The sequence below is a fragment of the Erinaceus europaeus genome, chromosome 11 (genome assembly GCF_950295315.1).
Source record: "Erinaceus europaeus chromosome 11, mEriEur2.1, whole genome shotgun sequence".
NCBI classification, from domain to species: domain Eukaryota; kingdom Metazoa; phylum Chordata; class Mammalia; order Eulipotyphla; family Erinaceidae; genus Erinaceus; species Erinaceus europaeus.
Window position 1 is genome coordinate 49998707 of NC_080172.1, and position 13090 is coordinate 50011796.

Below are 13090 nucleotides of genomic sequence, written 5' to 3' on the forward strand. Positions count from 1 at the left end.
CACGGGAAGGGGGTGGGGCTGGGCCCGACTCTGCGGCCGCCCCGCCCCCGCGGTGAGGCGGCCCCTTTAAGCGTGCTGGCCCCGCCCCTTCTCCAGCCCTATTAGAGTCCGTGCCGCGGCGCCACTGACTCAGTGTTCGCGGGAGTCGCATCCACGCAGCCAGCACCCCGCGCCCGACTGCCTGCCAACCCGAGCCTGCGGCCTCCGCCCTCCGTCCAGCCTGTCCTGCCCCGGAGCCCGTCCGCGGGCAGCGCTGCCACCCTGCCGGCCATGGAGACCCCGTCCCAGCGGCGCGCCACCCGCAGCGGGGCGCAGGCCAGCTCTACCCCGCTGTCGCCCACCCGCATCACCCGGCTGCAGGAGAAGGAGGACCTGCAGGAGCTGAATGACCGCCTGGCGGTCTACATCGACCGGGTGCGCTCGCTAGAGACGGAGAACGCGGGGCTGCGCCTCCGCATCACCGAGTCGGAGGAGGTGGTCAGCCGCGAGGTGTCCGGCATCAAGGCCGCGTACGAGGCCGAGCTGGGCGACGCCCGAAAGACCCTCGACTCGGTGGCCAAGGAGCGCGCCCGCCTGCAGCTGGAGCTGAGCAAAGTGCGCGAGGAGTTCAAGGAGCTCAAGGCGCGGTGAGTGCGCCCAGGTGGCGGCGGCCGGCCTGGCGGGGAGGGGAGGGGACAGCGCCCCGGCACCTGCCAGCCTCCGGCCACGAGTCTCCGCCCTCCCCGGAACTGCTGACCCCCGCGGGCGGCTGGTAGTGCCAAGGAGAATTGTCAAGACAGGACAGGGAAGGGAGGGTTGTGTGGGAGAGGGTGGACGCTTGGGGAGAGACGGAGGAGAGAGGCCGGTGGCAGGCCCTGTGAGCTGTCATTTGGAGCCTAGGCAGGGGCTGGGTAAGGGAGAACTGCCCCTGCCAGGTCGCAGAGATCCGAGCGCTCCGGCCACGTCGGAGTGGGTGAAAGGATCCTGCTGGAACTTTGTGGGCAGACCTGGCACTATGCCACCTTTGCCCTGCTTGCCCTGGAAGCAGTGGTGCCAACTCAAATAGAGCTCATAAGCAGGTCGATCAGTGCTGGGGAGAGGTCACCAAGGGCAGATGACCCTTTCTCTTCCCCGGAACAACCCTTGCTGTATGTCTGGGATTTTCCCCAGGCTCCACCAGGCCTCCTACTCTCCTGGCCGCCACAGCCCTGGGCCTGCTTTGCCCCAGGCATGTCAGGAAGGGCAGGCTGGCGGGCAGGCGGGCAGGCGGGCAGGAGACAGTGGGCAGAAGCTGCCGGCTCAGGAAGCTGTGTTATGGCCAGGTCTGTCCCCCATTGGCCTATGGGACAGTTGGGGACTCTGTCCCTCTCTGGCTGCCTCCTCCTTGGAGTGAGCCACTTTCATTTTCCCAGCTGAGCAGTGCTCTGGCCCAACCTCGCCTGTCCTCACCACACTGCCAGGACTCCTGATCTTTGCCTTATTAAACCACTGGAATACAGTGACATTTTTTGAAATCCAGCCGTTGGGAGCTCCCAGGCACTCCTCCCTCCCACGCCTTTGCCCCACCCTACTTGGCCCCACCCTCCTTTTTTTTTTCTTTCTTTTTTCTTTCCTTAATATAACTCTTTAGAACCTGGAAAGTTAGCTTTCCAGTGTGGAGGGCCCCCAAGAAGTTGATTTCCTTCTCTCTGTTGCTCTTTTCTTCTTCTTTTTAAAAATATTTATTTCCTTTTTGTTGCCCTTGTTTTTATTGTTGATGTCGTCGTCGTTGTTGGATAGGACAGAGAGAAGTGGAGAGAGGAGGGGAAGACAGAGAGGGGGGAGAGAAAGATAGACACCTGCAGACCTGCTTCACCGCCTGTGAAGTGACTCCCCGGCAGGTGGGGAGCCAGGGCTCGAACCAGGATCCTTATGCCGGTCCTTGTGCTTTGCGCCATGTGCACTTAACCCACTGCGCTATACTGCCTGACTCCCTTTGTTGCTCTTTTCTATATTAAGAATGAGGTCGGACAGTACTGAAAGTGTTAGGGGACAGGAACTAAAGAGACTCAGGCATTTAAGGAATTATTTTTTTAAGATGGAGGCAGATAGAGTGAAAGAGACCATGGCATCAAAGCTTCCTCCAGTGCATTGGGGGCTTGGCTCAGACCCAGGTCTCTCACATCCACTCACAAAGTAGTGCACTATCCAAGTGAGTTGTTTTGCCAACCTAAGCCTCTGTGGGCTTGACTGTCCCCCATTCCCTGGCTCCAAACTATGATTGTCAGGACCTCAGCATATTCTGTGTCCCCTGTCCCCTGCACTAGCCCCCAGCCCTTGTGCATAAAGAGATCTCCTTCTCTTTTTCCATAAAAGCTAGGTAGAATGTTCTGGAGTCCTGGAAATCTTTCCTTCTTGCAGGCCCCTCTGAAGGGCATGTGTGGCAGGCCTTTCTCTGGAGAAGGTGTTGATGGTAGTTCAGGGCAAGTGGAACCCTGTCTCCAGTTAGCTCAGCCATCCCAGCCTGTCTCCCACTGCAGCTGTCCGGCCCAGGACACCAGGCGGGTGTGCATATGTGGGACAGGGTGGGGGCGGTGTGTGCCCTTGTTATATTTAGCCATCTGTCTCTTCTCCCCAACGGGATTCTGACTGGGGAGGCAGAGCTTACCGGAAAAGGGCAGTGGCATTGTGCACCTGGACCCTAAGCCAGTGGAGACACAGGGGACTCAGGCTGGGCTGTCTGTCCCCTTTCTCTGTCCTCCTGTGGGAGGAGACAGAACTTGTTGCTTCCTTTTATATTGGCTGTGCTCAGCACAGAGAAAGTGGCATGAAGTATTTAGAAGGGCTTCTCAGGAGGTGGTGCAGTGGATGAAGCATTGGACTCTCAGGCATGAGTTCCAAGTTTGATCCGTGACAGTGTGTGCACCAAAGTGATGCTCTGCTCTCTCTCTCTCTCTCTCTCTCTCTCTCATTAAGAAATTTTTTAGTGGTCCGGGAGGTGGTGCAATGGATAAAGCACTGGACTGTCAAGCATGAGGTCTTGATTTCAATCCCCCGTAGCACATGTACCAGAGTGATGTCTGGTTCTTTCTCTCTCTCCTATCTTTCTCATCAATCAATAAATAAAATCTTTTTGGGAGTCGGGCTATAGCGCAGCGGGTTAAGCGCAGGTGGTGCAAAGCACAAGGACCGGCATAAGGATCCCGGTTCGAACCCCGGCTCCCCACCTGCAGGGGAGTCGCTTCACAGGCGGTGAAGCAGGTCTGCAGGTGTCTATCTTTCTCTCCTCCTCTCTGTCTTCCCCTCCTCTCTCCATTTCTCTCTGTCCTATCCAACAACAACAACAACAATAATAACCACAACAATAAAACAACAAGGGCAACAAAAGGGAATAAATAAATAAAATAAATATTTTTTTTAAAAAATCTTTTTTTTTTTTTAAAGATTTTATTTATTTTTCAAGAAGATAGAAGGAAAGAGAAAGAACCAGACTTCACTCTGGTACATGTGCTGCCAGGGATTGAACTCAGGACCTCATGCTTGAGAGTCTGATGTTTTATCCACTGTGTCACCTCCTGGACCACAATAAATAAAATCTTTAAAAAAATCTTTTAATGGGGCTAGGTGGTGGTGCACCTGGTTAAGCAAACACACCACAGTGCTCAAGGACCAGTGTTCAAGTCCCTGGTCCCCACCTGCAGGGGAAAAGCTTCACAAGTGGTGGTGAAGAGCTGCAGGTGTCTCTCTGTCTTCTCAACTTCTCTCTCTCTCTACCCAGTAATAAAAAAGAAAAAATAAATCTTTTAAGAGGGGCCAGGTGGTGGTGCACCTGGTTGAATGCACATGTTACTATGCGCAAGGACCCAGGTTCAAGCCCCCAGTCCCCACTTACAGGGGGATAGCTTTGCAAATGGTGAAGCAGTATTGCAGGTGTCTCTCTTCCTCTCTATCACCCTTCCCTCTCAATTTCTGGCTGTCTCTAGTTAATAAATAAATAAAGATAATAAAAAAATTTAAAAAAGAAAACTTTTAGGAAAATTAATTGAGGGAGGAAGGCATTGTCCTAGGTCCTCCCCACTGGAGTAGGGAGAGAGGTGTTTGGTTTAATGTATAATGAGAGCTCAGAGTTCAGGGCCAGGCTTTTGGTTGGGATGCAGAACCATCATAAAGTCCTGTGGCATTCCCAGATAGGGGATCTGATCGCACCCAGGGCTCAAAGGCTCCCTTCTGGGATGTCAGGGCAGAACTCCACTCTCTCTGGCAGTCCAAAGTTGGTACAACTAAGTAGAGGTAGATGCAGAGGGTGAGTACTCTAGGGGAGGCCCGTTTGGAGTCTAGGCTGGAAGTGGGGCCCCACCCCTGCCAGGGCAGCTTTGTGGGTGGCTCACATGCTGCCCCCTCCCTGCCATCCTGGTGGCTTTACAAGAGGCTACAGGAGACAGGGTGGGACAGCATATGTCTTTGAGGGAGACAGGAGCCTATATCATCTGTGCCCCTGCCCCCTTCCTGGGGGCCTTGCCTGTCTCCCTGGTTGAGACTTCTGAAAGTTTCTGGAATCTCAGCTCTACACAGGCATGAGTGGCTCTACAGTTGAGGACTCTAGATCAGGGGTGCAGAGTAAGAGACTCAGACTGCCAGCCTATGCTAGTGTAGCTTCCTAAGGGGAACTGAGGGAGGAAGGTTGAGTCAGAAGTGGAGGATCCTGGGAGTTGGGCGGTAGTGCAGTGGGTTAAGCGCATGTGGTGCAAAGTGTAGGGATCCCCAGGCTTCGAGCCCACCGGCTTCCACCTGCAGGGGAGTCACTTCACAGGCGGTGAAGCAGGTCTGCAGGTGTCTTATCTTTCTCTTCCCCTCCTCTCTCCATTTCTGTCTGTCCTATCCAAGAACACCTACATCAATAACAACAATAATAACTACAACAATAAAACAATGAGGGCAACAAAAGGGAACAAATAAATAAATATATTTTTAAAAGTTTAAAAAAAGTAATCTTGAAACTTTAAAAGAAAAAAGAAAAAAAAAGAAGTGGGGGAATCCCAGGCCACAAAGCAGAAGCACCTCTTTCCATGAGGCCTGAGTACTGGACAACTTCCTGGATTGCCAGCCAGGCTGACCTAGCTCTAGTGAGAATGACAGGGAGTGGCAGGCCATGTTCATTCAGGCTGCTAGGACAAGGACAGCAGAGGCCACAGAGGTACATAGTCTGTCCCATGACATTCAGCTGTGGAGGTCAGGACTTGAGCTTGGGCCTTCTGACTCTACACTGAGTGCTCAAACCATTCAGCTTTACACAAGTTGCAGGGATAGGTTGGGGGGTTCCTGTGGTGGGATGATTGAGGCTCCCCTTGCACCCTAAAAATTCAGCCCTGGGAGCAGGCACACCTTAATGCTCTTCGGTTCTGCTGGGGCCCACTAACCCTGGGTCACCAGCCTTCACCAGTCTTTACCTAGAAAGACTCAAATCCTGCCAGCTTACAGCCTGGAAGGTTAAGCAGTGGTTAGAACACTGGACTTGTGGGGGGCCGGGTGGTAACACAGCGGGCTAAGCGCACATGGCGCAAAGTGCAAAGACCAGCATAAGGATCCCAGTTTGAGCTCTCGGCTCCCCACCTGCAGGGAGGTCGCTTCACAAGTGGTGAAGCAGGTTTGCAGGTGTTTATCCCCCCACCCTGTCTTCCCCATCTCTCTCGATTTCTCTTTGTCCTATCCAACAATAATGACAGCAATAACAACAATAATAATAGCAATAACAACGATAACAAGGGCAACAAAAGGGAAAAAATAGCCTCCAGCAGCAGGGGATTCGTAATGCAGGCACCGAGCCTCAGCCCTTAAGAAGCAAAAAAAAAAAAAAAAAAACCAACACTGGACTTGTGTGAGATCCCGAGTTCAATCCTGGGTATTTATTGCATGTGTCAGAGTGAGACTCTGGTTCTCTCTATTATTAATACACATACACACACACACACACACACACAGACACACACACACATAGTTTTTTGCACCAAGGCTATTTCTGGGGCTCAATACGTCTGCAAGTTTTACCACTTTTAGTGCTAAAGCCTTTTTTTCCTTTGATACAAGATCAAAGACAGAGAGGGAGAGAAAAGAGAGACACATGCAGCACTGCTCCACCACTCATGAAGCTTCCCCTTTGCAGGGGCTTGAACCTAGGTATTTATATGTTCATATATGTTCTACTGAGTGCACCGCTGCCTGACCCCTAAATAAATATTAAGAGAGAGAGGACAAGGAGTAGATAGCATAATGGTTATACAAAGAGACTTTCATATCTGAGACTCCAGAGTCGTAGGTTCAGTCCACCGCAGCACCATAAACTAGAGCTGATAAGTGCTCTGGTTAAAAAAAAAAAGGGGGAGCTGGGCAGTAGCCTACTGGGTTAATCAAACATGGCACAAGGTGCAGGGACCAGTGCAAGGATCCCGTTCAAACCCCTGGCTCCCCACCTGCAGGGAGGTCACTTCACAAGCGGTGACAGGTCTGCATGTGTCTTATCTTTCTCGCCCCCTCTCTGTCTTCCTCTCTTGATTTCTCTCTGTCCTATACAACAACAACAACAGCAGTAACAACAATAACAAGAGCAACAAAATTGGGGGGGGAACAAAGATGGCCTCCAGGAGCAGTGGATTCATAGTGCAGGCACCAAGCCCCAGCAATGACCCTGGAAGCGAAAAAAAGAAAAAAAAAAAAAAAAAAAGAATATACCTGTCAGGCTATGGGCCATGAGACAGATCTGTGGGTGTGTTGATGATTCCATTTTGGGGAATTGTTGGGAACCTGTGCTGGTTCTTGGGGACAGTTCTCATCCCAGGGACCTTGCCTGCTGGTGTCTCTCTCCACCTACTCCACCTCCGGAAGCCCACTTTCTGATTCAGAGAGAAGAAGGTGGCACCAGTCCTCCATGCCCCAAAGAAGAGAGAAAGGGCAACTTACTCTGGCTTCCCACGCCTGGTGGCCTGGGTGCCCATGTGTCCTGGCTTCCAGGAGTCATATGGGCCATTGTCCCCCACTCTGGGGCCCACACCCACAGATTCAGCAGCTGAAGCCAAGGACAACTGGGGAACAACTGGTCAGAGATGCTTTCGCCTTCCAGCTGTGCCCTCTGCTCCCCCTCAGTCCCCTCCTCCGTGGCCCTTTGCACCTTCTGCAGCTGTAGCCCAGGCTGGTCTGGCTCAGGGCTCTGACTACTAAGACAGTGCAGCCACCTCTGAGTTCTCTTGTGTGCTATAGGTGACACGGGCTGAGCCTTCTGCTCCTAGAGATGCCCAGAGCCAGATTTTGGGGGGAGGTATCAGGTCCCCTGTCCCCTCATAAGTACCACAGTGGCCCAGCAACAGAATGACCTGGAGCTCCAGGGACTAGGAGCAGTCCCCGCCTCTGGCTTGGCCTTGTTACTAAGTCACTGTGTGACCATGAGCATGTGACCTTTCTCTGAGCTTCCCTAGCTATAAAAAAAGGGTGTGGGGGGAGTGGAGGTGGGGCAGAGAACAGAAGGCCTTTTGGCACACCAACTCACAAGGTACAAAATAGCCCCCTGCAGAGTAGTCAGGGAGCCAGCCAGCTCAGCTTTGCATCCCTGAGGTCCCAGGTTCGATCCCTGGCACTGCATATGACCAAGCTGTGTTCTGTGTAGAGGTGTTGGAAGATAGCCTTTCCAGTAGAGTGCACACTTTGCCCTGCCAAAAGACCTAATTTCAAACCAATGACCACCACATAGGAGCATCATGCGATAGTGAAACTTCATGAGTAGTGCAGCTGTGCTGCGGTGTCTCTTCTCTTTGTGTTTCTCACCCTTTTTTTGTCACCTTTTTATCTGGGGAAAAGTAAGAATCTACTAGCAGCAGTGGAATCGTGCAGGTGTGAAGTCCCAGTGATAACCTTGGTAGCAAAAAAAAAAAAAAGTAAATATTAAAAACAACAACAACAACAAAATAAAAACAACAACAAAAATTATAGAGTGGTCCAGGAGGTGGTGCAGTGGATAAAGCACTGGACTCTCAAGCTTAAGGTCCTGAGTTCAGTCCCTGGCAGCACATGTACCAGAGTGATGTCTGGTTCTTTCTCTCTTCCTATCTTACTCATTAATAAATAAATAAAATATTTTTAAAAATATATAGAATATCCAGCTATAAATGTTAAAAATCAAATCAAATTAGTAGCCAGTGCTAATTTCAATAAAGATATTTCCTACTGGCTATGGAGTTGAAAGTACTCACCCCCTTCTCTATTTCTCAAAGAAACAGTTATAAGTAGTTAGGATAGTATACTTCTTTGCCATATGTGTGACCTAGGTTCAAGCCTGGCCTCCACCACATTGAAGGAAGCTTTGGTGCTGTGGTCTCTGTCTTAGAAAGAAAGAAAGAAAGAAAGAGGGCTGGGGAGAGAGCTTAATGGTTCTATACTGGTTCTGCATTCTTGCCTGAAGCCTCAAGGTCCCAGGTTCAATCTTCAGTGACACCATCAGCCAGCTAGTTAAAAAAAAAAAAAAAAAAAAAAAAAGACGAGGCTAGATAGCATAATGGTTATGCAAACAGACTCTTATGCCTGAGGCTTCAAAGTCCCAGGTTCAATCCCTTGCACCACCATCTATTAAAAAAAAAAAAAAAAAAAAGGAAGGAGGAGTTGGGCAGGGCGGTAGCAGGTAGCACAGCAGGTTAAGTGCACGTGGCACAAAGCATAAGGACTGCCCTAAGAATTCGGGTGGTGAAGCAGGTCTGCAGATGTCTGTCTTTCTCTCCCCCTCTCTGTCTTCCCCTCCTCTCTCCATTTCTCTCTGTCCTATCTAACAATGACAACAATAACTACAACGACAACAAAAAGACAAGGGCAACAAAAGGGAAAATAAATAAATAAAATTTAAAAGAAAAAAATTTTAAAAGCATTAAAAAAAAAAGGGAGGGAGGGATAGGAAGAAGGAGAGAAACAGTGTTGCATTTTTGGCCTCTGCTTTATTTTTGTTGTTAAAATGCTGGTCTGCAAGGCCTGTCTCTGCAAGACAGGACTGTGTTGTTGGAAGAACAGTCCCCTGATGGGCTAGGGAATTTGGAGAGGAGGTGGCCTAGGGGTGTTCTGCCTCAGCCTTTGTGCGAAAGTAAGCCTGAGTTCTGCTAGGGAATGCCAGAATAATAATTCTGGCTGGGATCCCAGTGGGAGAGGAGCTGACTGCGGGGGGGAGGGGGGGGGATGAAGATATGTGTGTCCAGTCAGAGAAGACTGAGTGGTAGGTTTTTTTTTTTTTTTTTTTTTTTAACACCATAACAGTGCTTAGCTCTGGCTTCTGGTGGAGTGGAGGATTGAAACTGGGACTTCAGCCTCAGGCATGAGAGTCTCTTTTCATACCCATTATATTTACTTGGTTTCATAGCTTCTAGACTGCTTTTCATTCAGAAAGGCACAGGAGCTTCCCCCAGTGCCAGAGCATTTTCCTTGTGGTGCTGGGGCAAGGCACAGGCCTTACTCAGTGAACTCTCTCTCCAGCCCCAGAGAGTGGTGTTTGAGAACTGTGATACTGTGATGGGTACTGTTGCTGAGGAGTTTCCAGAGTGAGAGAGAGAGAGAGAGAGAGAGAGAGAGAGAGAGAGAGAGGGAGTGTGTGTGTGTGTGTGTGTGTTAAACAAGAAACAAGAGATGGGGTATGAAGAGGGCTGGCTCAGGGTGCAGGCTGCTCCCCTTCCTCTCCTGCACCCCCTGCTGGCTGGAAGAGAGGGTTGCCTCTTCTTCCTAGGCTGGAATGCAGGGAAACCAGACCTCCAAGTTCCTCCCCCACTTCCTCTCCTTGTCTTTGGGTGCAGCTCCCTTCCCTCCTGATAGTGTCAGGCTTAATAGCATGGGCCAGCAGGTGGAGGGTTAATGATGCAGCCCAGGTTGGGACAGCTGACCTATCCCACTGCTGGGGATTCTGCCAGCACCTCCCTTTGGCCAGGACGCCCACCCACACCTCACCATACTACCTCTTCCTAAGCTACCTGTCATGCTATCCCCAGATCTTACCTTTATGGTAACACAGAAATGGTTTTTGGAGTTTGGGGGAACCCTGAAGGAGCAGCCGCTCAAGGAGGCAGCCATCCATCAGCTGGCCCAGCCTGTGGTCCCTCTTGGGCCTTTCCTGCCCCCCGCTGCCTCCATTGCCACGTTGATCTGCCCAGCAGCTGTGACTCAGGCCTGGCCCTCTGCCAGCTCCCCAGCTCCTGTTGGAGCTGAGTCGGGACATGTCCACAGGCCTCCTGGCTCCCTGCTTGCCTCAGTTCCGTCCCCACCCCACCCTCCTTCTGCCTGAAATAAAGACCCAGCTTTGTCTGGTGGGGTGGGGTGGGGTGGGAGAAGACAGCTGGGAGCCCTGTAGTTCTGGAACAGGATCTGAGGTTTCCCCCCAGACCCTGGGCATGTGTGGCAGCGGTGGCATGCCATAGAGAGGCCCTGAGGGGATCCTGGGGTGTATGTGTGCTGCGCCTGCATGCCCAAGGGGTGGGCACACGTGTTCCTTAATTATAACTCGTGGCGCTTCCTAGGGTGGGGTTTGGGGTCAGCTTAAGGAACTTTTCAGTCTCTGGCCACCTGCCTGCCTCAGTTCCTCAGTTTCTCTCTTTTGTTAATATTTATCCATTTCCTTTTGTTGCTCTTGTTTTATTGTTATAGTTATTATTGTTGTTGTTGTTGGATAAGACAGAGAGAAATGGAGAGAGATGGAGAAGACAGAGAAGGAGAGAGAAAGACACCTGGGGGTTGGTGGTAGCGCAGCGGGTTAAGCGCAGGTGGCGCAAAGCACAAGGACCGGCATAAGGATCCCGGTTCGAACCCCGGCTGCCCACCTGCAGGGGAGTCGCTTCACAGGTGGTGAAGCAGGTCTGCAGGTGTCTATCTTTCTTTCCCCCTCTCTGTCTTCCCCTCCTCTCTCCATTTCTTTCTGTCCTATCCAACAATGACATCAATAACAATAACTACAACAATAAAACAAAGGCAACAAAAGAGAAGATAAATAAATGAATATAAGAAAAAACTTCAAAAAAAGTTAGACACCTGCCAAACTGCTTCACCATCTGTGGAGGGACTCCCCTGTAGGTGGGGAGCTGGGGGCTCTAACGGGGTCCTTGCACTTTTTTTTTTTAAACCAGAGCACTGTTCAGTTCTGGCTTGTGGTGGTGGGGGGGATTGAACCTAGAACTTTCAGAGCCTCAGGCATGAGAGTCTGTTTGCATAACCATTATGCTACCTACCTTTAACCCCACCCTCTCAATAACCTCTCTTAAAGGTGGGGGGGGGGGCAGAAACACAATCTGCCCTACCTGAGAAAGTAGCAGAGCCACAGGCTAGTCAAAACCTGGTGGTTCCAGGAGGGGGTGGGGTGTGGAAAATCATGGCTTCATGGTTTGGGAGACTGTGCAGTGGCCAAAGGCATGTGCCGCAGGCCAGGCCACTGCCAACCTGGGCTTCTGGCTCTCTGTCTCCCTCTCCCTTACCCCTCCCCACTTCTGCTGCTCTGCACAGGCCCTGCCTATATGCTGTCACCTTCTGTATTCTGTCAGCCACATGTGGGGGGGCAGTAGGGGGGCACTTCCACAGTGCTCCTTGGTCCTTCTGGTCCTCCTCCAGGCTTTGGATCCCCTAGGATGAGAGCACAAGACTTGCTCTGTATAGAAGCAGTCTTTTTGTAAACAAAGACAACAGAAGGGAAAAAATAGCCTCCAGGAGCAGTGGATTTGTAGTGCAGACACCAAGCTTCAGCGATAATCCTAGAGGCAAATGAATAAATAAATAAATAAATATAAAAAGATAGATAACTGGATCCTCCAGGAGCAGTGGATTTGTAGTGCAGGCACTGAGACCCAGCAATAACCTTAGAGGAACAACAACAAAAAAGCAGTCATTCTGGAAGTTCTGAGCCTCCTGGTCCCATGCCTTTTGATCACACAGTTCAAAGTGGCCCAGGAGGTAGTGCAGTGGGTAGAGCACTGGACTCATAAGCATGAGGTCCCAGGTTTGATCCCCAGCATTGAATGTCCCAGATATATTCCCCATCCACTTCTCTCTATAGATAAGATATATCATAAGGAAGTAAACTTTGAAAGAGAGATGGAAAGAAAGACCAGCCCAGGAGGTTGTGCAATGGTTAGAGCATTAGACCTGCAAATATGAAGTCCCAAGTTACATCCCTGGGCTCGCATGCACCAGAGTGATCCTCTGGTTCTCCCTGTCACCTGCTTCAGGAGAGCAGAGACTCCATATCACCTGCCCAGCCCTGCGTCACCTTGCCCAGACACAGGGGGCGCTCTTTCCTTTGAGGCAGGAAATGCCCATCCACCCAGAGATCTCTGTCCTTCTGCCTTCCTTTTCTCCCCCCTTTGGTTCTCTGGCAGCCATGGGGAATTCCCAGGACTGGTGAGGCTTGGGGACAGGGCTGGGTGGGTCTCCAGAGCACCTGCTGGACTAAATTAGCACCTCAGCAGACCTCTGTGCTGGCTTCTCCTCTCAACTCTTATTCTTTCTTTATTTTTACCACAACAACACTGTTCAGTCTGGCTTATGGTGGTGCTGGGGAGTGAACTTGGGATTCAGAGCCTCAGGCATGAACATTTTTTACAGAACCACTATGCTGTCTCCCTACCCACAATTCTTATTTTTAGCTCCAGCCTTTATCTCTGCCCCACTGTTCTGTTCCTCAGTTGAGGGAGGAAATGGGGGACTCTCCCTTGGGCCAACCCAGTTGCCCCCAGCAACCAGGCCCAAACAGGCCTGTGGCAGCCCTGTCTCCCATATCTGGCACATGAGCGTGGCTGAAGCCTGTGACTCAGCAGGCAGGTAGGTCCCTGCTTGGCCCTGTGCCTGCCCAGCCCCTCTGCTTGGCTGGGCTCCCCCCTTTGCTCTGAGTAGTCTCCAGCCTGGCTCACCACCTCCCACCCCACCAGCCTGGCTGGCTGTGTGGGGACTTGGAAACAGGATGCTCAGCCCCACCAGACTTCTGGGATGCAGCTTCTGCTAGACGCTGGAGAGTTGGCCCTCCCCATGGTGTGCCACCAGGCCTGGCAGTGCTGGGGGGGGGGGGCTCCCTGTGGGCACTGCAGGATTTCCCGCCCTCTACCTGGCATTGTCTGTCAAGGATGAGTCACCCTAAAGC

General features: G+C 51.4%; 1 protein-coding gene across 1 annotated transcript in view; it reads left to right on the forward strand.

Moving 5' to 3' along the window:
- Positions 1-13090, forward strand: part of LMNA (lamin A/C) — a 68001-nt gene that overhangs the window by 40900 nt on the left and 14011 nt on the right. Inside the window, 1 exon segment of the mRNA XM_007535439.3 lies at positions 97-626. Coding sequence (XP_007535501.2) covers positions 271-626 — 356 coding nt within the window. The 5' untranslated portion in view covers positions 97-270.